General features: G+C 36.5%; 1 protein-coding gene across 19 annotated transcripts in view; it reads left to right on the top strand.

Moving 5' to 3' along the window:
• PALS2 (protein associated with LIN7 2, MAGUK p55 family member) overlaps positions 1 to 22,310 on the top strand; it is a 405,603-nt gene that overhangs the window by 332,739 nt on the left and 50,554 nt on the right. For 10 of the 19 annotated variants that reach the window (XM_081533868.1, XM_081533883.1, XM_081533877.1 and 7 more), the window contains one exon: positions 21,007 to 21,125. In XM_081533868.1, coding sequence (XP_081389994.1) covers positions 21,007 to 21,125 — 119 coding nt within the window. Of the gene's footprint in view, positions 1 to 21,003; positions 21,126 to 21,286; positions 21,406 to 22,310 lie in introns of those variants that run through there. The other 9 variants (XM_081533867.1, XM_081533881.1, XM_081533872.1 and 6 more) reach the window with 3 other exon arrangements.

Genomic DNA, 22,310 nt, shown 5'->3' with positions numbered 1-22,310 from the left:
AGATGAAACAGTATTTAACATTTACATGTTTTTAGTATTAGATCAGTCATTTAAGTTTATTATATAATTTCATGAGTTATACCAATGTCATTTCTGTTTTACAGATAAGGAAATAAGTGTGTAGTTAAATTTTTCTTTAATGCTATATTGGAGAAAAAGATTAAAATTCAGAATTAACTCTTTTTTAATCACTCTTTACTATACATGTTCTCAGCATTTATATTGATATATCTTTAGGAGGCAATTCATTATTATTATAACAAATAATGAAATGAAGACCTCTTGTTGGAGATGTAATTGATAACAACCTGTTTATAAAGGACAGTACGACAGTATCTGACAATTGAAAAATCACATATTCTTTGATCTAGCAATTCTCTTAGCCTTTACTTACTAATGATACGTTCAGTTCAGTGGCTCAGTTGTGTCCAACTATTTGCAACCCCATGGACTGCAGCGCACCAGGCTTCCCTGTCCATCACCAACTCCTGGAGCTTACTCAAATCCATGTCCATCGAGTCGGTGATGCCATCCAACCATCTCATCCTCTGTCACCCCCTTCTCCTCCTGCCTTCGATCTTTCCCAGCATCAGGGTCTTTTCAAGTGAGTCAGTTCTTTGCATCAGGTGGCCAAAGTATTGGAGTTTCAGCTTCAGCATCAGTCTTTCCAATGAATATTCAGGACTGATTTCCTTTAGGATTGACTGATTGGATCTCCTTGCTGCTTATGGGACTCTCAAGAGTCTTCTCCAACACCACAGTTCAAAAGCATCAGTTCTTTGGTGCTGAGCTTTCTTTATGGTCCACCTCACACATCCGTACATGACTACTGGAAAAACCATACCTTTGACTAGACGGACCTTTGTTGGCAAAGTAACATCTCTGCTTTTTAATATGCTGTCTAGGTTGGGCATAGCTTTTCTTCCAAGGAGCAAGCATCTTTTAATTTCATGGCTGCAGTCACCATCTGCAGTGATTTTGGAGCCCCCCAAAATAAAGTCTCACTGTTTCCATTGTTTCCCCATCTATTTGCCATGAAGTGATGGGACCAGGTGCCATGATCTTAGTTTTCTGAATGTTAAGTTTTAAGCCAACTTTTTCGCTCTCCTCTTTCACTTTCATCAAGAGGCTCTTTAGTTCTTCTTTGCTTTCTACCATAAGGGTGGTGTCATCAGCGTATCTGAGGTTATGGATATTTCTCCCAGAAATCTTGATTTCAGCTTGTGCTTCATACAGCCTGGTATTTTGCATGATGTACTCTGCATATAAGTTAAATAAGCAGGGTGACAGTATATAGCCTTGATGTACTCATTTCCCGATTTGAAACTAGTCTGTTTTTCCATGTCCAGTTCTAACTGTTGCTTCTTGGGCTGTATACAGATTTCTCAGGAGGCAGGTAAGGTGGTCTGGTATTCCCATCTCTTTAAGAATTTTCCACAGTTTGTTGTGATCCACACAGTCAAAGGCTTTGGCATAGTCAATAATGATACGTACATAAGTATATATATCTATGGTGTTGCTGGTGCCTCAGCGATAAAGTATCTGCCTGCAATACAGGAGACTTGCAGGAGATGCAGATCCCCTGGAGATCCCCTGGAGTAGAAAATGGCAACCTACTCCAGTATTCTTGCCTGGGAAATCCTCTGGACAGAGGAGGCTGACAGGCTGCAGTCCAGGAGGTTGCAAAAGAGACATGAATGAGCAACTATAAACAATAACAAAACAACATGTATGTGTGTGCAGATGTAGATGTGGCCATATCGGTGTTGATTGTAACAGATTATAGCTATTAAAAATGGAAGCAGCCTGTATATCTTTCAGTAGAGGACAAACTAAATAAATGTTGACTCTTCCATATAGTGAAGTGCTAGATATATTGAAAAAAATGATCTCCAGTAGGGAAAGACTGTTAAGATTTTATTAATAAAACTATCATGTTCATGTAAATAAAGAAGCTTGTATTCAAATATAGGGATTAATTTTGCTGGGAAGCCTAGAAAGAAAATCTCTTTGGAGGAAATCAATTTTTGTGTTTATTTTAAAATATTTCAGTGTAAACTTCCATTCACCACACTGGTATATATACACATACATACATATATATACATACACACATATATACAAATATATATAATTTTGAAAATAACATATATAAAGTTTTTTAACTTGTCTTTCATCAGAACTTTGACATTTTTACTCCATTATCTTCTGGTTTTAAATATTAACCAGTAATAAGTGGCATGGAAGTCTGTTACTTTTACAAGCTCTTTTCATTTTTTTCAGGAAATCTTCACTTCCCCTATTTTAATCCTCAGCGTTTCGAAATTTTACTTAGGTGTCCAAATATGGGTCTTTTCCATTCATTCTGAAGTTTTGTATGTCATTTAAATTCGGGGAAATTTTCTACTGTTTTTTTAACTATTTCCTTCCCATCCTTGTCTCTGATTTTGTCCTGTGTAACTCCTGATACACTGTTGGATTTGATTCCATATTTTAAGTATTCTCATATTTTCCATCTTTTCTTCTACATTTGAGAGTTTACCTTGACTTGATTTTCCAGGTTAGTAGTTTCAATCTTATTGTATCATTTAGTCTGCTGTTTGATTTTTTTAAATTTAACAGTATTATATTTAGTTGCCAGGTACTTTTTCTTCTTGAGTTGCTCCATTTTCTCCCTCCTTAGTGGCCCGTTATTCTTTGAGTGCAGTAGCCTCTCACATGTTTTGCTAATAAATATAAAACTTTAAAGTCTGTTCTCAGCACCATCTGTTTCCCCTGTAATTTAGTTTGTTCAGCTTTGTCCCTTGTCACTGCTTTCTTCAGATGTCTGGTGATCAGTAATGGCTGGTTTATATTTACACATGAAGGACTGCATTGATTAATCCAGAATATCTATCTGTTGAGAATTTCCTCTGTAGTTGTGTAGGCTCTCCCTCATCGCACTTTCTGGAATGGTGGGCTTTGCCTTCAGATATTTAGGCAAAAAAACTGGCGAGCAAGCGGAGAACCCTCAAATAGCTAAATTAAGAAGGAGGAATTTACCCTGGAGTTGGAACATATTTGTGCAAGTGGAAAGAACAGAAGGGGAGAAGGGTGTGTCACCCCTAGAAATGTTAGGAAGTGTGGTGAGGGGAATTTTTGGTTGTCATAATAACTGAGAAACACTACAGGCATTTGGTAGAGAACAAGCCTGTGCAAAAAGGGTTACACCAATAGTTTCCTGTTCCTTTTTTAATTTTATTTTATTTTTAATTGGAGGATAAAATATGAAAGTGAGCGTCGCTCAGTCGTGTCTGACTCTGTGACCCCATGGACTGTGCCCACCAGGTTCCTTTGTCCATGGAATTCTCCAGGCAAGAATACTAGAGTGGGTTGCTATTTCTTTCTCCAGGGAATCTTCCCAACCCAGGGATTCAACTCGCATCTCTTGTGCCTTTTGAATTACAGGCAGATTCTTTACCATCTCAGCCACTAGGGAAATCCCAAGAGTCTTCTCCAGCACCACAATTCGGAAGCATCAATTCTTTGGCACTCAGCCTTCTTTATGGTCCAACTCACGCATCTGTACAGGACTACTGGAAAAATCATAGCTTGACTTTACAGACCTTTGTTGGCAAAGTGATGTCTCTGATTTTTAATATGCTGTCTAGGTTTGTCATAGCTTTCCTTCCAAGGAGAAAGAGTCTTTTAATTTCATGGCTGCAGTCACCATCCATGGTGATATTGGAGCCCAAGAAAATAAAATCTGCCCTTGTGTATGGAGTTCCTTCATTGCTGTGAATGGCTACCCATCCACTGTGCCTGCCCTTTTCTTTTATTGGCTCAAAGCTTAGATTTTTTTTATAGGCTTCTTTGGGAAATACAGCTCCACATTTTGTTTTAAGGGTTTAAATGTTAATTATAAATTCAGGATTTTCAACAGGGTGAACTCCTTGGTGGTTTGCACTGGAATGCCTTCCACTGGGTGTCTCACCAGTCTCATCATCTTATCGTCCCACCATTCCCACCAAATAAAAGAGCTAATCTTTGACTCATTTCCGGTATTCACTGTGTTAATAATGCACTAGGAGGTATTGTTTCAGGAGTTTCCATGTATTATTTAGTTGCACCAGCCCTGTAGGATAGATACTATTGCCATCCCCCACTTAACAGGTGGAGGAAGCTGACTTGGAGGAGTTAATTCATTTACTCTGGTTTTCAGAAATAGTTAAGTGGTAGTGTCCAGGCTTTTAACCACTATGCTATATCACTTAATTCTCTGATTCCTCAATAGTGTTCTTATCATCATGCTTTTATTCATATGTTTACATATTTTGGTCTACTCTACTAGATTTAGTTTTTGAAGGAAAGACAACTGTGTCTCTAGTCTCTTCTGTATCTGTGGGCTTCCCTGGTGACTCAGCTGGTAAAGAATCCGCCTGCAATGTGGGAGACCTGGGTTCGATCCCTGGATTGGGAAGATCCCCTGGAGAAGGGAACAGCTACCCACTCCAGTGTTCTGGCCTGGAGAATTCCATGGACTGTAAAGTCCATGAGGGTTGCAGAGTCGGACATGACTGAGCATCTTTCACTTTCACACCTAGTCTATAAGCACTCAGCTAAGGTTAAGTTAACTGAGCACAAAGTTTAACTTTCTTCTCTGATGCATTATAACTAGATTAGAATTTCAGGATACTGTTTTGAGAGCTAAGGTATTGACTACATGATGTCACTTTATAGAAGAGAATTGTTTTTATTGACTTAAGGATTTAGATGAACTCTTGCTGTCATGGTGAAATCAGCCAAGTGGATATTGTGTCAAAATTTAATCATCAACCTGTCTTGATCCAAATTTCTTTCTTTTTAATTTTTATTTTATATTGAAACATTGTTGATTAATAGTGTTATGTTAGTTTCAGGTGTACAGCAAAGTGATTCAGTTATACATATATTAGTATGTGTATCTATTCTTTTTCAAATTATTTTCCTATTTAGTGTATTACAGAATATTCTGCAGACTTCTTTATGATATACAGTAGTTTCTGCTTGTTTATCTATTTTAAATATAGTGTATACATATCAATCCCAAGCTTCCAATTTATCTCACTCCCACCCTTCCCCACTGGTAAATATGTTTGATCTCTAAGTCTGTGAGTCTTTTCTGTAAGTAAGTTTATTTTTATGTTTTTTGAAAAATATTCCATATATAAATGAGATTATATGGTATTTGTCTTTCTCTTTTTAACTTAGTTCACTTAATATGAGAATCGCCAGGTTCATCCATGTTGCTGCAAATGGCATTATTTCATTCTTTTTAATGGCTGAGTAATAGTCAAGTGTAACACATCTTTATTCATTTCTTTGTCTGTGGACATTTAGAATGCTTCCGTGTCTTGACTATGGTAAACAGCACTACAATGAATATTTGGGTATAAATACCCCTTCAAACCATGCTTTTCTCCAGATATATGCCCAGGAGTGGGATTTCTGGATCATATGGTAGCTCTGTTTTGAGTTTTCTAAGGAACCTCTGTATTGTTCTCCATAGTAGCTCTACCAATTTACATTCACACCAACAGTATAGGAGGGTTCCCTTTTTTCCACACCTTGTCCACATTTATGGTTTGTAGATTTTGTGATGATGGCCATTCTGGTTGATTTGAGATGATGTCTCATTGTAACTTTGATTTACATTAATTTTTTCTCTAATTAATTAGCAGTACTGAGCATCTTTTCATGTGCCTCTTGGCCATCTGTATATCTTCTTTGGAAAATCGTCTATTTAGTTTTTCTATGTTTTGGTTGTGTGGGTTTTGTTTTGTTTTGTTTTCTGATACTAAGCTGCATGAGCTGTTTGTAAATTTTGGAGACTAATCCCCTGTTAGTCACATCATTTGCAAGTATTTTTTCCCATTCTGTGAACTGTCTTTTCATTTTATGTGTGTGTGTGTGTGTGTTTTTCCTGTGCATAAGCTTTTGACTTCAACTAGGTCCCACTTGTTTGATTTGTTTTCATTTTCATCATTCTTGGAGGTAGATCAAAAATATTGCTGTGATTTATGTCAAAGTGCTGTGCAGTTTTCCTCTAAGAGTTTTATAGTATCCAGTCTTACATTTAGGTATTTAATCCATTTGGAGTTTGTTTTTTGAGTTTTAAGAATGTTCTAATTTCATTTTTTTGCGTGTAGCTGTCCAGTTTTCCCAGAACCACTTATTGAAGAGACTGTGTCACCAATATTGTATAGTCTTGCTTCCTTTGTCATAGATAATTGACCAGAGGTGCACAGGTTTATTTCTGGGCTTTCTATCCTGTCCATTGATCTATATTTCTGTTTTTGTCCCAGTACCATACTTTTGATGACTGTGGCTTTGTGCCTGAAGTCAAGGAGCCAGATTTCTCCAGCTCCATTTTTCTCTCTCAAGATTGCTTTGGCTATTTGGGATCTTTTGTGTGTCTATGCAAATTGTTTTGTTCTGGTTCTGTGGAAAATGCCATCGGTAATTTGATAGGGATTGCATTGAATCTATAGATTGCCTTTGGTAGTATAGTCATTTTGACAGTATTGATTCTTCTAATCTAAGAACATGGTATATCTTTCCAACTGTGTCATCTGTTTCTTTCATTGCTATCTTTTTTTTTTGGGGGGAGTGCAAATCTTTTGTATCCTTAGGTAGGTTTATTCCTAGGTATTTTATTCTTTTTGATGTGATGGTAAATTGGATTGGTTCTTTAATTTCTCGTTCTGGTCTTGCATTGTTAGTGTATAGTAAGGAAAAAATTTCTGTGTATTAATTTTGTATCCTGCAGCTTTACTGAATTCATGCTGAGCTCTGTAGTTTTTTGGTGGGCACTTTAGAATTTTCTTTGTATAATATCATGTTGTCCGCAAAGTGACTGTTTTACTTCTTTTCCAATATGGATTCCTTTTATTTCTTTTTCCTCTCTGATTACTATGGCTAGAACTACCAAAAATATGTTGAATAAATGTGATGACAGTGGACATCCTTGTCTTGTTCCTAATCTTAGAGGAAATGCTTTCAGTTTTTCACTATTGAGTATGATGTTAGCAGTAGATTTGTCATATATGGCGTTTATTATATTGAGATATGCTCTCTCTGGGCCTTCCCTGGTACTTCAGATGATAAAGAATCTGCCTCTGGTGCAGGAGACCTGAGTTTGATCCCTGGGTCAGGAAAATCCCCTGGAGAATGGAATGGCTACCCACTCCAGTATTCTCGCCTGGAGAATTCCATGGACGGAGGAACCTGGCAGGCTACAGTCCATGGGGTCAGAAGGAGTTGGACATGAGTGAACGACTAACACTTTCACTTTCATGTTCCCTCTGTGCCCACCTTCTGGAGAGTTTTTATCATAAAAGGATGTTGAATTTTGTCAAAATCTTCCTGCGTCCTTAGAGATGAGCATATAGTTTTTATTCTTCATTTTGTTGATAGTGTGAATCACAGTGATTGATTTGTAGGTATTGAAAAATCCTTGCGTCTTGGGGATAAATCACATATCATCATGGTGTTGGATTTGGCTTGCTGGTATTCTCTAGAGGATTTTTGCATCTGTGTTCATCAGTGACACTGGCCTGTAATTTTCTTTTTGTGGTGTCTTTGTCTGGTTTTGGTGTCAGGGTGATGGTGGCTTCATAGAATGAGTCTGGAAATATTCCTCTGCAGTTTTTTGAAATAGTTCCAGAAGAATAGGTATTAACTCTTCTCTAAATGTTTGATAGAATTTACCTGTAATGTAATCTGGTCCTGGACTTTTGTTTGTTAGGAGTTTTTTAATAACAGTTTCAATTTCAGTACTTGTGGTTGGTTTGTTCATATTTTCTCTCTCTTCCTGATTCAGTCTTGGGAGATTGAATCTTTTTAAGAATTTTTCCTTTTCTTCCAGGTTACCATTTTATTAGCATATAGTTGCTTGTAGTTTTAATAGTCTCTGATGGAGAGGGAAGCCTGGCATGCTGCAGTCCATGGGATTGCAAAGAGTCAGACACAACTGAGTGACTGAACTGACTGATCCTTTGTATTTCTGTGGTGTCCATGTTAACTTCTTCATTTTCATTTTTAACTATAGTCATTTGAGCTCCTTTTTTTCCTTGATGAGTCTAGTTAAAGGCTTATCAATTTTGTCTCTTCAAAGAACTAACTTTTAGTTTCATTGATCTTTTCTGTTTTCTTAGCATCTCATTTATTTCTGCTCTTATCTAGATGATTTCTTTCCTTCTACGAACTTTGGGTTTTGTTTGTTATTCTTTCTCTAGTTGCTTCAGGTGTAAGATTAGGTTGTTTATTTGTGATTGTTCTTATTTCCTGAGGTAAGATTGTATTGTTATAAATTTCCCTCTTAGAACTGGTTTTGCCACATCTCATTGGTTTTGGATCATTATGCTTTCCTTTTCATTTGTCTCTAGGTATTTATTAATTTTCTCTTTGATTTCTTCTGTGATCCATTGGTTATTTAGCATAATGCTTAGCCTCCATGTGTTTGTATTTTCTTAGCTATTTTTTCTTATAGTTGATTTATAATTTTACAGAAATTATAAATGGTCAGAAAAGATGCTTAATGTCATTTCAGTTTTCTTAAATTTACTGAGGCTTGCCCTGTGGCTCCAGCATGTGATCAGTCCTGGAAAATATACCATGTGTACTTAAGAAGAATGTGTGTTCTGCTGCTTTGGGATGAAATGCTCTCTAAATATCAATTAAGTCGATCTGATCTAATGTGTCACTTAAGGCCTGTATTTTCTTATTGATCTTCTGTCTGGATGATCTGTTGTTGAAAGTTGGGTCTTAATAGCCCCCACAATTAATGTATTATTGTTGGTTTCTCTTTTTATGGTTATTAGTATTTGCCTTATGTATTTTGGTGCTCCTTTGTTGGGTGCATATTTACAATTGATTTATCTTCTTGGATTGATTCTTTGACCATTAATGTATTGTTTTCTTTATCTCTTACAACACCTTTATTTTAAAGTCTATTTTTTTCTGATATCTGTATCGCTACGCAAGCTAACTTTTGATTTCCATTTGCATGGGATACCTTTTTCTGTCCCCTCAGTTTCATTCTGTGTGTGTCCTTAGATCCGAAGTGGTTTTCTTATAGACAGCATATATATGGGTCTTGTTTTTGTCTTTATTCCATTTGTGTATGTCATTTGGTTGGAGCATTTAATCCACTTACATTTAAGGTAATTATTGATATGTATGTTCCTATTGCCATTTTCTTAATTGCTTTGTATTTGTTTTTCTTGCCTTCCTCTTTTGTCCTCTTGTGATTTGATGACTAATTTTAGTGTTATGTTTGGATTCCTTTTTCTTTTTTGTGTGTATATCTAGTAGGTTTTTGGTTTGTGATTACTATGTTTTAATATAGCCATCTGTATATCAGCAAGATTGTTTTAAGTTGCTGGTGTTTTGATTTCAATTGCATTTCCAATGCCCTGCATTTGTGTTCTCCTCTTCTCACAATCATTGGTTTTGATACCATATTTGTGTGTGGATGACTTCCTACCATTATGTTTGCCTTTACTGGTGAACTTTTATTAAATTTTATTAATAAAATTTTAGTTTTATTTTATGTCTTTTTACTGAATGATATTGTAAAAAGTTAGAAATATGTTTATGTGTAAGTAGTGCTTCTGTAAAAGCTTGCCATTTTAGTAGACTAAACATTGAAAAGATAGCATTCCTATCTTTGTGGCTTATTATGTGGTTTGTGGAAAGTTAATAGCTTTAAGATTCTTGCTTTGTAAACTATACCATATTTATCTGATTCTACGTTTTATATAGAATTGTTATTTATAAATAAAACTATATAACTTGAAAGTGAACATGTGTAAGTGTTAGTTGCTCAGGCGTGTCCAACTCTGTGCGACCCCATGGACTGTAGCCCATCAGGCTTCTCTCCATGGAATTCTACAGGCAACAATACAGGAGTGAGTAGCTATTTCCTTCTCCAGTGGATCTTCCCAATCTAGGAATTGAACCCAGGTCTCCTGCATTGCAGGTGGATTCTTTATCGTCTGAGCCACCAGGGAAGCTCATATAACTTGAAAGCTATTCTTTATTTCTGGTAACAGAAAAATGTTACATTTTTGTGATTGAAATTCTATTACTGAGAACTTGTGATGTACCACACTGTGGGCTAGTTGTTGGGAATATAGATTTGAACAGGACAGATAAGATTTCTGTGCTTACTACTTAAGAGTTTAGAAAGAAAATTATACAGTAAATAAATACTTATCAACATAATTTGTTTTATCAGAGTTATAAAGCTTAGACCACTACAAAAATGTGCATTAGAAGAATTTACCCTAATTGGAGCCTCCAAGGACATATAGGAATTCTGCTCCCGAAGGATCTGTATGAGTTAAGTACACAAAGGTGGTGTTAAGTTGGGAGTTTGCATCAGGACAGGGGAAAGATTGTGGTGGCTAAAGCCACAAAGGGTGGTGCAGATTGTTGAATCTCGCAATGTATTTTAAAGACTTACACGCCATAAAATTTACATTGTAATAAATATCTTCTGGGTGAGAGAGGTGTGTGTGTGTGTATATGTAGGAAGCTCTTTTGTGTGTATATGTACATATATGTGTGTGTGTGTGTGTGTGTGTGTGTATGTGTTTGTAGAAAGCTCTTATATAGTCTGGGCAAAAAAATGATGATAGCTAGGACTCATGATGGAAAGAAATTTTTTGATTCCAGAAATAGTTCAGTTCAGTCGCTCAGTCATGTCTGACTATGAAACCCCATGAACCGCAGCACGTCAGGCCTCCCTGTCCATCACCAACTCCCGGAGTCCACCCAAACCCATGTCCATTGAGTCAGTGATGCCATCCAACCATCTCATCCTCTGTCATCCCCTTCTCCTCCTGCCTTCAATCTTTCCCAGCATCAGGGTCTTTTCCAATGAGTCAGCTCTTTGCATTAGGTGGCCAGAGTATTGGAGTTTCAGCTTCAACATCAGTCCTTTCAAACAGCACCCAGGACTGATCTCCTTTAGGATGGACTGGTTGGATCTCCTTGCAGTCCAAGGGACTCTCACGAGTCTTCAACACCACAGTTCAAAAGCATCAATTCTTCGGCGCTCAGCTTTCTTTATGGTCCTACTCTCACATCCATACATGACCACTGGAAAAACCATAGCCTCAACTAGATGGACCTTTGTTGGCAAAGTAATGTCTCAGGTTTTTAATATGCTGTCTAGGTTGGTCATAACTTTCCTTCCAAGGAGTAAGCGTCTTTTAATTTCATGGCTGCAATCACCATCAGCAGTGATTTTGAAACCCAGAAAAATAAAGCCAGCCACTGTTCACTGTTTCCCCATGTGTTTGCCATGAAGTGATGGGACCGGATGCTATGATCTTAGTTTTCTGAATGTTGAGCTTTAAGCCAACTTCTTCACTCTCCTCTTTCACTTTCATCAAGAGGCTCTTTAGTTCTTCTTCACTTTCTGCCATAAGGGTGGTGTCATCTGCATATCTGAGGTGATTGATATTTCTCCTGGCAATCTTGATTTCAGCTTGTGCTTGCTCCTGCCCGGCGTTTCTCATGATGTACTCTGCATAGAAGTTAAATAAGCAGGGTGACAATATACAGCCTTGATGTACTCGTTTCCCAATTTGGAACCAGTCTGTTGTTCCATGTCCAGTTCTAACTGTTGCTTCCTCGCCTGCATACAGGTTTCTCAAGAGGCCGGTCAGGTGGTCTGGGATTCCCATCTCTTTCAGAATTTTCCACAGTTTATTGTGATCCACACACTCAAAGGCTTTGGCGTAGTCAATAAAGCAGAAATAGATGTTTTTCTGGAACTCTCTTGCTTTTTCGATGATCCAGCGGATTTTGGCAATTTGATCTCTGGTTCCTCTGCCTTTTCTAAAACCAGCTTGAACATCTGGAATTTCATGGTTCACGTATTGCTGAAGCCTGGCTTGGAGAATTTTAAGCATTGCTTTGCTACCATGTGAGATGAGTGCAATTGTGCAGTAGTTTGAACATTCTTTGGCATTGCCCTTCTTTGGGATTGGAATGAAAACTGACCTTTTCCAGTCCTGTGGCCACTGCTGAGTGTTCCAAATTTGCTGGCATATTGAGTGCAGCACTTTCACAGCATCATCTTTCAGGATTTGAAATAGCTCAACTGGAATTCCATCACCTCCACTAGCTTTGTTCGTAGTGATGCTTCCTAAGGCCCACTTGGCTTCACATTCCAGGATGTCTGGCTTTAGGAGGTAGAATCTACTGCTTCCTTTACTCCAGTGTAGTTTCTATTCCTGCCACTTCCAAACTTTCAAATATTTTTGCTGTTTTATTTCTTTTCTTCTCTCTTTATTCTCATGGGTTTTTAAAAAAACTTTATTATTACTTTGCTGCTGTTTTAATAGAGATTCTAGAGGGAAAGACTATAAACTTAGTCGATCTACCATATTTAACTGAAGCCTACCCCCCACTGATTTGAAATGTCACCTTCTGCATATATTAATTGCTATTTAGCTGTCAGCATTTCTCTGTTGCTGTGCCAATCTGCAACAGTTTAATTTATAGTGTTTTTATATGTGACAGCACCAGCACCTTCTTTACATATTGGCTGGTTTTACATATTTTCTCTTTCAAGTAAATTTTAGAATAGCTTTACCCCAAAATCCTGTTGGAATTTGTTAGGATTTATTCATTCATTTTTTTCATATGAAATGTTTTGGAGAGAATTAATATTTTTATAGAATTGGATTGTCCTATGCCAGAATGTGGTCTCTTAATTTATTTATTTTAAATGTCCTGTGTGTGTGAGTGTGTGTGTTAGTTGCTCAGTTGTTTCCAACTCTTTGCGACCCCATGGACTGGAGCCTGCCAGGCTCCTCTGTCCTTGGAATTCTCCAGGCAAGAATACTGGAGTGGTTTGCAGTTCTCTTCTCCAGGGGATCTTCCCCACCCAGGAATTGAACCCAGGTCTCCCACTTTACAGTCAGGCACTTTACCATCTAAGCCACCAGGGAAGCCCAACTGTCCTTTAGTATATTTTATATTTATCTCATATCTGTCTGAACATTTCTATTTTAGCCTTATTTCTTATTTGTAAATTTTGTTGCTGTCCTGAATGTAGTTTCTTTCCCTCAGTGATGTTTTCTAATTGGTTTTTACTGTTATTTAGAAAAACTTTTGATTTTTCTATATTGCTTTTGTTCTAGCAGGACACAAGTCAAACTCTTATAACTAACTTCAATAATTTTTCAGCTGATTCCTTAGTCTTTCTCTTAAATAGGTAGCTATAACCTAAGTTTGTTTGTTTGTTTTGTAACATCTTTCTACATTGATTAAAACGTTCAATAGAGGTTTGAAAAGTAGTAGTGGGTATTCTTGTCTTGTCCTTGACTTTAATGGTAAAGCTTCTGACATTTCTCCATTAAGGATGATGCTTCATACAGATTCTGATATAAAATTATTCTGGTTTTCTTCTAGTCATGTTATGGTAAGATTTTCCATTAGGAATTTTAAATTTTATTTGATGTATTTGAAGCATTGAGGGTGGTATACTGTCATATATATTAAATTATATTATATATTTCTTAAAGTTAAACTGGGCTTCTTAGGTGGCACTAGTAGTAAAGAACCTGCCTGCCAATGCAGGAAACATAAAAGACATGGGTTTGATCCCTGGGTCAGAAAGATCCCCTGGAGGGAGGGCATGGCAGCCCACTCCAGTATTCTTTCCTGGAGAATCCTGTGTACAGAGGAGCCTAGCGGGCTACAGTCCACGGGGTAACAAAGAGTTTGACACGACTGAAGTGGCTTCTCATGCATGCACGCACAATGTTAAATTATCGTTCCATACTAGGATAAACTGTACTTGTGTATTGTTATTTCTTAAGACATTGTTAGATTCAGTTTGCTAATATGTTGTTTGGGATATATGCATATATACTCATACGGAGTTTAGTATTAATATATACTTTTTATTGAATTTTGAAATCCATATAGAACTTGGAAAGCTTTTGATCTTTTCCTATGTTTTGCTTTAAAAATGTGAATAATCTCTTTCTTGAAGGTTTGAGACAACTTATTCTTAAACCTATCCAGGCCTAATGTCTTTTTTAAATGGTAGATCTTTGAAAACCTTTTAAATTTCTTCCGTTATGATCTGTTTCCATTTTTACCTTTTTCCTATATTTCAGTAATTGACATTTTACTAGAAAATCTCTACTTGACTACATATTTAAATAAAGTTGTTCATTGTGTTTTCTTTTGAATCTTTGTTATGCCTGCAGTTATTTTTTCATTACATTTCCAAAGTTATTTGTGTCTTGTCTTTTATTAGTCACACTAGCCAAATATCAGCTTTTTTTTATTTGCCTTTTGAAACAGCCAGCATAGTGATCAGATCTATGGCTTTTTTTTTTTCTAGGATTAATTTCTGCTTTCCCTCTTAATCCCTTCTCCTAGTTTTTCATGATCCATAATAGGTTTTCCATGCTTTTTCTCTCATTGCCCTTTCTAGTGGGAAAATTCTTCAGTTTGATCCTTGCAATCCCCTTTCCTAACCCCGCCCCATACACACTAATTTAATTTAATCTTGTTCTTTCTTTTGCTCTTTCTTTTTTCTTTCTACCAACCCCCCCCTCTTTTTTAAAATAACCTCCTAGTAAGTAGTAAGCCTGTTTCTTTGGCAGTTAATGTTTGTTGAACTTGGTGAATTCCATTCTTGCTTTTAGTTTTCATGTTTAGTCATTCTTGTTTTGTTCATATTTGTAACTGAAGGGTCTAGATTAAATATGTTAATTTTTCTCCAGTTTAAGTAGGAATCCCATTTGTATGTCATTGAATCTAGCTTCTGATTAGAGTCCATCCTCTTGTAATAGAGGAGGAGGAGTGGAACTTGTAGGAAACTTACCTTCTGAGTTTTGGGACTTTCCTTTCTTCCTGGAATCTGAGTAAATTGGGACACATTCCTGCTTTTCTGGATCCAACTCAGCTTTGCTGCGTTCCCACTACATGAAACAGCTTTCTGTTTCATGTATTAAGGTTTTACGTCTAAGAGTTGCCTTATGGTAATCCATGTTAGAGTGGTTATTATAGATCTAGTTAATGTTTTAATAGTTTATCAGGTTAATTCTCTCACTGCTCCTTGTTATAATTTTTGCATATTTTCTTGTGTATCTTTGATATGCTTTTAGGATGACTTAATTTAAAAACTATTATTTTTTTTGGTAGTTCATGTTATTAGATAACTAATTTATAAGCCAGTGAATTGGCTTGTTAGGGGCAATTGTTTCTTCAAACTGTCCAATAATATCCCAACAAATGAGGGAGATGGTATTATGCCAGGTGTTAGAACATTATTTATTTTATTCACAGCAGAGTATGGAATGAAGGTGTTAGGGCAGATGCTTTCAAGTTTGACATCCTGGTGCAACTGGAGCACCAGGGTGGGTTGTTCCACACCCGCACTCACCACTTCACCTAACCTCCTCACCAGCTTCTCTCTGCCTTTGCTGCCTGTCAACTCTGAGACACCCGAAACCCAGTTTTCATTCAAAAGGGGAAGAAAGGGAAAATTCCAAGACCCCTCACCTCAACTCTCACCTTTGTGATTAAATAACCTGGAACAGGGTGGGTAAACTAAGTGAGAATGTTTTGATAGGAACATTAAGAGTGACATCTGAATTCAATTCCAGAAAAGAGCTCTACCAGGGGACAGTAAAGCCATAGCAGATGTTCTGAAACTGCTCATAAGAAACTGCTGGAGAGTGGTCCTCTAGGTATGAGCTCTAAAAGCTCTGGACTCAGTGGGACTTCGACTGGTTCAGTCTGGGCCTTCAGAATCAGATGACCTGTGGCTGCCTGGCAGTTGATCTGTCTCAGTCTTCCATAAGAATCCTTCAGTTCCATCACAGAATACTCCCCAATGTGTTATACGGTTGATCCTTCAACAACACAGGTGATTAAGGCCACTCACCCTCTGCACAGTGGAAAATCCCCTTATACTGTCTCTGCAGTTCCGTGTTGGCAGATTCAACCAGCAGCAGATGTTTAGCACTCTAGTACATATTTCTTGAAAATAATCCACATATAAGTGGACCTGAGCAGTTAAAATCCATGCTGTCCACTGTAGCTTCCTTCAAGATCTTCGGTTTGAGGAAGTGTATGGTATGTTTACTCTTCTCACTGTAGAGGAGGTGTGTCACCTATTGGTTGTTGGGCCACTGGGTTAGGTTTTGGCTGCTGACTGGTGGTCTGCTAATAGGGCCTCCTGATAGTTTAGGTACTCTTTCTGGCCACAGAAAGAGTCCTGTGATGGAAGCAGCCTAGATGCCCATCAGCAGACGAATGGATAAGGAAGCTGTGGTACATATACACAATGGAATATTACTCAGCCATTAAAAAGAATACATTTGAATCAGTTCTAATGAGGTGGATGAAACTGGAGCCTATTATACAGAGTGAAGTAAGCCAGAAAGAAAAACACCAGTACAGTATACTAACACATATATATGGTATTTAGTTAATCGGTGAAGATAACCCTGTATGCGAGACATCAAAAGAGACACAGATAAATAGAACAGTCTTATGGACTCTATGGGAGAGGGCAAGGGCGGGACGATATGGGAGAATGGCACTGAAGCATGTAAATTATCATATGTGAAATGAATAGCCAGTCCAGGTTAAATGCATGATACAGGGTGCTCAGGGCTGGTGCACCGGGGTGACCCAGAGGGATGGGATGGGGAGGGAAGTGGGAGTGGGGTTCTGGAAGGGGAACATATGTACCCCCATGGTGGATTCATGTCAATAAAGACAATATTGTAAAGTTAAAAAATAGATAAATAAACTAATTAAAAGAAAGAGTCCTGTGTCCCATAGCTGGCTGTCTCAGCCATCCAGCAAGGTATCAGTGAGGGGTTTGCATACACCCTTGAAAAGAGTGTTAGTATTTCAGAAGATGTAGCAGGTGGGATCTGAAAATCTTGCCCATTAAGGAATAGGGACTCTGGCCGTCAGCTTGAAGTGGGTTTTCAGAGACACAGATGGTGGTTTCATCCTGTGCAGATAGTTGTAGCAGTTCTGACTTCCAGGTGTAGCAGTCTTGGACCATACTTCATGAGGAAGCAAAGTTTCTGCTTGATATCCCAGAGTCTGGATAGTCAGATATCATCTCTTCTTTGAAGACTTTGGGGGCATGAGGCCTCTATGGATATGAGGTCAATTTCAAGATTTCATTGTGAATCTCATGATTTACTTCTTCACAAAAATGAATAGCAGTACAAATACCAGATTCTTGTCAACCTTAACCAGCACACCATTCACCCAGACTGGCTTCCCTAACCTGTGCTGAACTGCAGCAGTTTACTCCACTCCCCTGCCTCCTCAGCCCAAGTTCCCTAGAGCTCACCATCCAGGTCATTTCCCTAGTGAACTGGGGGAAGGCCAAGCCAGGCTTGGCCTGAAAACATGGTTATTTAGGGGATCTATGGTAGTTTTATTAAGTGAAAGTGAAAGTCACTCAGCCGTGTCCGATTCTTTGCGATCCCATGGACTATACAGCCCATGGGATTCTCTAGGATGGAATACTGGAATGGGTAGCCTTTCCCTTCTCCAGGGGATCTTCCCAACCCAGGGATCGAACCCAGGTCTCCCACATTGCAGGCGGATTCTTTACCAGCTGAGCCACAAGGGATGTCCAAGAATACTAGCGTGGGTAGCCTAGCTCTTCTCCAGGGGGTCTTCCTGACCCAGCAATCAAACCGGCATCTCCTGCATTGCAGGTGGCTTCTTCACCAACTGAGCTATCAGGGAAGCCCAGTTTTATTAAAACTCCATTAAATATACAAGTTAGTTTGGGAATGTTTGGCAACTCTAGATTCCCTTTTCACAACATGGGATATGACTGGCTTATAAGTTTTTATTTAGATTTCATATATTAAAAAATCAGTAACAACTTACAAAGATCTTCAAAATAACCAAGGATATATTTCACAGTCTCTGCCACTTTTCTTCCTGTTCAATTAAGCATAAAATATAAAAATTTAAACATCTCAAGAACCAGTATAGAAGATACATTAAAAAACTTCTATACAACTGGCAATTTTAACACCAGCTAAATATTTGATGATATTAAGGAATTATTGTTATTTTATTAGATGTGCTAACAGTATTGTACATTATTTAAAAAGAGTCCTGATCTTTTATGCATAAACACTCAAATATGATATCTGGATTCTGCCTCAAAGTTAATGTAGTACAGACAGTATATAGGAGTATGAAACAAAGTTGGCCATGAGTTGCTGATTGTTAGACCTGATACTTATTGGGTTTGCTGTAGTATCTCCTTTTGTATATGTTTGGAATTTTCCATAATAAAAATAAAGACAAATGTAGAATGTCAAAAGAAAGAAAAAAGTCCTCATTTAAAGAAAATACTCATGAAAAGTAGAGCTGACTACATTTATAGCCACAGGGTAAAAATATTAATACTTCTGAATATTGTTGATTCTACTGTTCCCTGCCCAGAGTACACTTTGGACCTCAAGCAAAATTATGAATTAGACTTTGCTTATATTCTTTATTTCCTAGTGTTGACTTCATCTTAGCTCCATATCAGTTTTCTTTCTGCTTGTTGTAAATGCACATTTTTCTCCCATTCACCTCTTTACTTCCAAAATTGTAACTTACTTCTTCCTACTGAGTCAGAGACCTAAAGATGAACCTGTCCCAATTAAAGTGCAACAGAAGACTACTCGGGATAGATTTTAGGAAGGTAGAAGTTGTAAGTAATTCTGATGTTTGAGCGTTTGGAAAAATTACTAATAGAAAAGTGAGAAGTTTGTTGGAATACTGTAGGGAGAAACTTGTAGGAGTCCTATATGAAAAGCACTAACTGTTGATTTTATTTAAAAATTGCCAGTCTGGAGAGAGGGGAAGGTAAAAGCTTTACTAGTACAATTAGCTAGTACTATTCTAACAAAAATAAATAATGCCTAAAATGAGTACATCAAAAAGTACTCAAAAAGTATTAGCATATTATCCAGAAATATAGTTATGATTAAAAGAAGCCACAAATTCAAAGTAGTTACTTATGGATGGGATCATTTGGGAGGGAGTCTGACAACATGGAACAAAGAACTACTGTATTTTATTATAAGCCACTTAGTAATACAGTATCTTTTTACGATGTTTATGTTTTATTTTAATAAAAATATTAAAAAAAAACAAACTGCAGTATTAGTATACTTATTCTAAATATGCATCAAGGGGAAAAAACTTATTAATAAAACTAATTGAATAAAATTAAAACTATGATTTTGAATGTAGGAGGAATCTAGCTTCACCTTCTTCAAATGCATATCCAGTTGTCCCAAATCCATTTTTTAAAAAGGCTATTCTTTTCTCCTTTGAACTATCTTGCCACTCTTGTTGAAAATCTATTAACCATAAAATGGGTTTATTTATGGACTCTCAGTTATATGTCTGTCTTTATGCTGGTACCACAGTTTTGGTTACTACAGCTTTTTAGTGAGTTTTAAAATTGTGAGTCTTCCAGCTTTGTTCTTTTTAAGGATTGTTCGGCTATACTGGATTTACTGTATTTCCCACATGAATTTTAGGATCTGCTTATCAACTTCTACCAAAAAGGGTGGGGGAAATTGAGATTTTAATAGAGACTGCATTAAACCTATCTATCAATTTGAGGACTATTGCCATTTTAACAATAATCGATAAAATTTGATATCTTTTTATTTGTCTTTAATTCTTTCTACTGATATAGTTTCACTATAAAATCTTGCACTTCTTTTGTTACACTTGTTTCTAATGATGTTATTGATTTAATGCTATTGTAAAAGGAATGGTTTTGTTAATTTCATTTTCAGAGTGTTCATTGCTAGTGTATAGAAGTACAAATGATTTTTGTACTTTTTTGCAACCTTACTGAACTCATTTATTAGTTCTAATAAGTTTTTTGTATATATTCCTTAAGATCTTCTGTATATGAGATCATATCATCAGCAAAAAGGGAAAGTTTTATTCATTTTTTATCTGGATGCCTTTTTCTTTTTGTTGCCTAGCTGCCATGGCTAGACCCTTCAGTACAATGTTGAGGAGAAATGACAGGAGTAGACATCCTTGCCTTGTTCCTGATCTATGGCAAAGCATTCAGCCTTTCATCATTAAGTGTGATGTTAGCTATGGGTTTTTTGTAGATGCCCTTGAGCAAATGAAAATTTCCTTCTGTTCCTAGTCGAATTTTTTTTTATCATGAAAAGGTATTTGATTTTGTCAAATGCTTTTTCTGTGCCTATTGAGATACCTTGTGGTTTTGTTCTATTAATACAGTGTATAACATTGATTATCATATGTTGATGAGCTACGCTGTACTCTTGGGATAGTTCTACTAGGTCATTGTATACAATCCTTTTCATATGTTGCTGGATTCAGTTTGCTAGTATTTTATTAAAGATTTTTGCATCTGTGCTTATAGAGGATATTGGCTATAGTTTTCTTGTGATGTGTTTGTCTGGATTTAGCATCAGGATCTCGCAGAATAGTTGGAAACTGTTCTTTCCTCTTCTACATGTTTTTTCAAGTTTGTGAGGTAATGATTTTAGTTCTTTAATGTTTAATAAAATTCAATAGTCAAGTCATCTGATTCTGGGCTTGTTGGAATGAAATTTCTTGATTACGTAATCTAATCTTTTTATTTTTTTTTATTGGTTTCTTACAATTTTGTGTTTCTTCTTGAGTAATATTTTAAAATATGAAAAATAAAAAGAAAGTATAAATTTCTAAGTATGTATTCGATAGTCTGATAAAGCCCCAAACTGCATGTAAAAACCTGTCCTGTTGCTAATTCATGGGAAGTCAATTTGAAATTTATACTGTTTAACAATTCAGTTTTTCTAATGTGTTTTTCAAGAATGTTTATTGTTAATGTATTTTTATTTGATTTATTTTAAAATCATATTTCATAGTAGCTTGGAATTTAAGATTTGCTTCTTTTTTTTAATACTGCTTTTATCTCAGCAGCAATGCAGCAAGTGTTGGATAACCTTACGGAGCTGCCCTCATCTACGGGAGCAGAAGAAATAGACCTAATTTTCCTCAAGGGGATTATGGAGAATCCTATTGTAAAATCACTTGCTAAGGTATATTGATTTATTCATAAGATAACTAAATTCTTTTTAAATTGTTTTTACAGAGGTCTTTTCAGATTAGTGTTTTAGAACCTAAGTAAGTATAACTTAGGCTTAGTTAGCAAATGATAACAGTTAACAACTAATGAAATCTTCCTTTACATAAAAATCAGACTATTTTGCCTTCTCTATTGACTTTAAAGTTTTAGGGAAACAATAACTGAACAATTGGATTATAATGGAAGTCTGTGAAAAAGAATCTGATTTTGTCTCCATTTTCAACAACAGCAAGGTACTGATTTTCTTCTTTTATATTAGACCATATACCTGTTTTTCAATTTAGTTCTTGACTTCCTATAACTGGTTCTTTTTGAAATTTTTTTTTATAACCTGATATTTTTAGTCTATTTCCATAATCAACTCTGTAGTAATCTTGTTTATTCATCCAAAAATATAGTTTTACAACCATTTTTGGTCGAGTTTTATTTCAATTACAGTATTTCCCACAGTAATTTTTATAAATGTCACTAAAGCTTAGTGTGTTAACTGTTTCACAACCCTGCTCTCCCATTCTTCAGATGATTTCTTGCTTTTAAGAACCTATGCCATACACTCTCTCTGACCTTTTCTTTCCTTTATTTTTTTAATAAGATACTGAATATAGTTCCTTTTGCTCTTCAGTAGAATCTTATTATGTCTCTGACCTTTTCTTCATGTAACCATCATGTCATTCCTGGAGTGTTGATTTTTATCCTCTCCTGAGATCATTTTTTGTAGCATAGTCTATTGTTTTCTTCTAAGACTTCTGAAAAATCATACTTTTTACTAAGTGTTCTAATAGTAAGAGTGAGTTAGTGATGCAGTTCTTCATTTTATTCATAAATGTAATCATTCTAAGGTCACATGATATGAAGGCTTTGGTTCCTAAGTAGAAACTAATCCACTTACAGATCATCCAACTAGAATTTTTATTTTAGTCATGTTTGACTGCAGTCTTTCCAAAATTTATTAGATATTCCTTTAATAATAATATATAAGATATAATTTACCTTCAGATTTGAACTTCTTGTCGCAAATATCAATCACTATGCTGTATTGAGATAAATAGCTTCAGGGTCTTAGAAATAAGTAAGTGAGTGTTAGTCGCTCAGTCATGCCCGACTCTTTGCAACCCCATGGACTGCCACCCACCAGGCT

This window comes from Giraffa tippelskirchi, chromosome 10 (genome assembly GCF_054371585.1).
Source record: "Giraffa tippelskirchi isolate mGirTip1 chromosome 10, T2T-mGirTip1v1.2.pri, whole genome shotgun sequence".
NCBI classification, from domain to species: Eukaryota; Metazoa; Chordata; class Mammalia; order Artiodactyla; family Giraffidae; genus Giraffa; species Giraffa tippelskirchi.
Note: the sequence above shows the minus strand (reverse complement) of the source record. Positions and strands in the feature narration are given on the sequence as shown.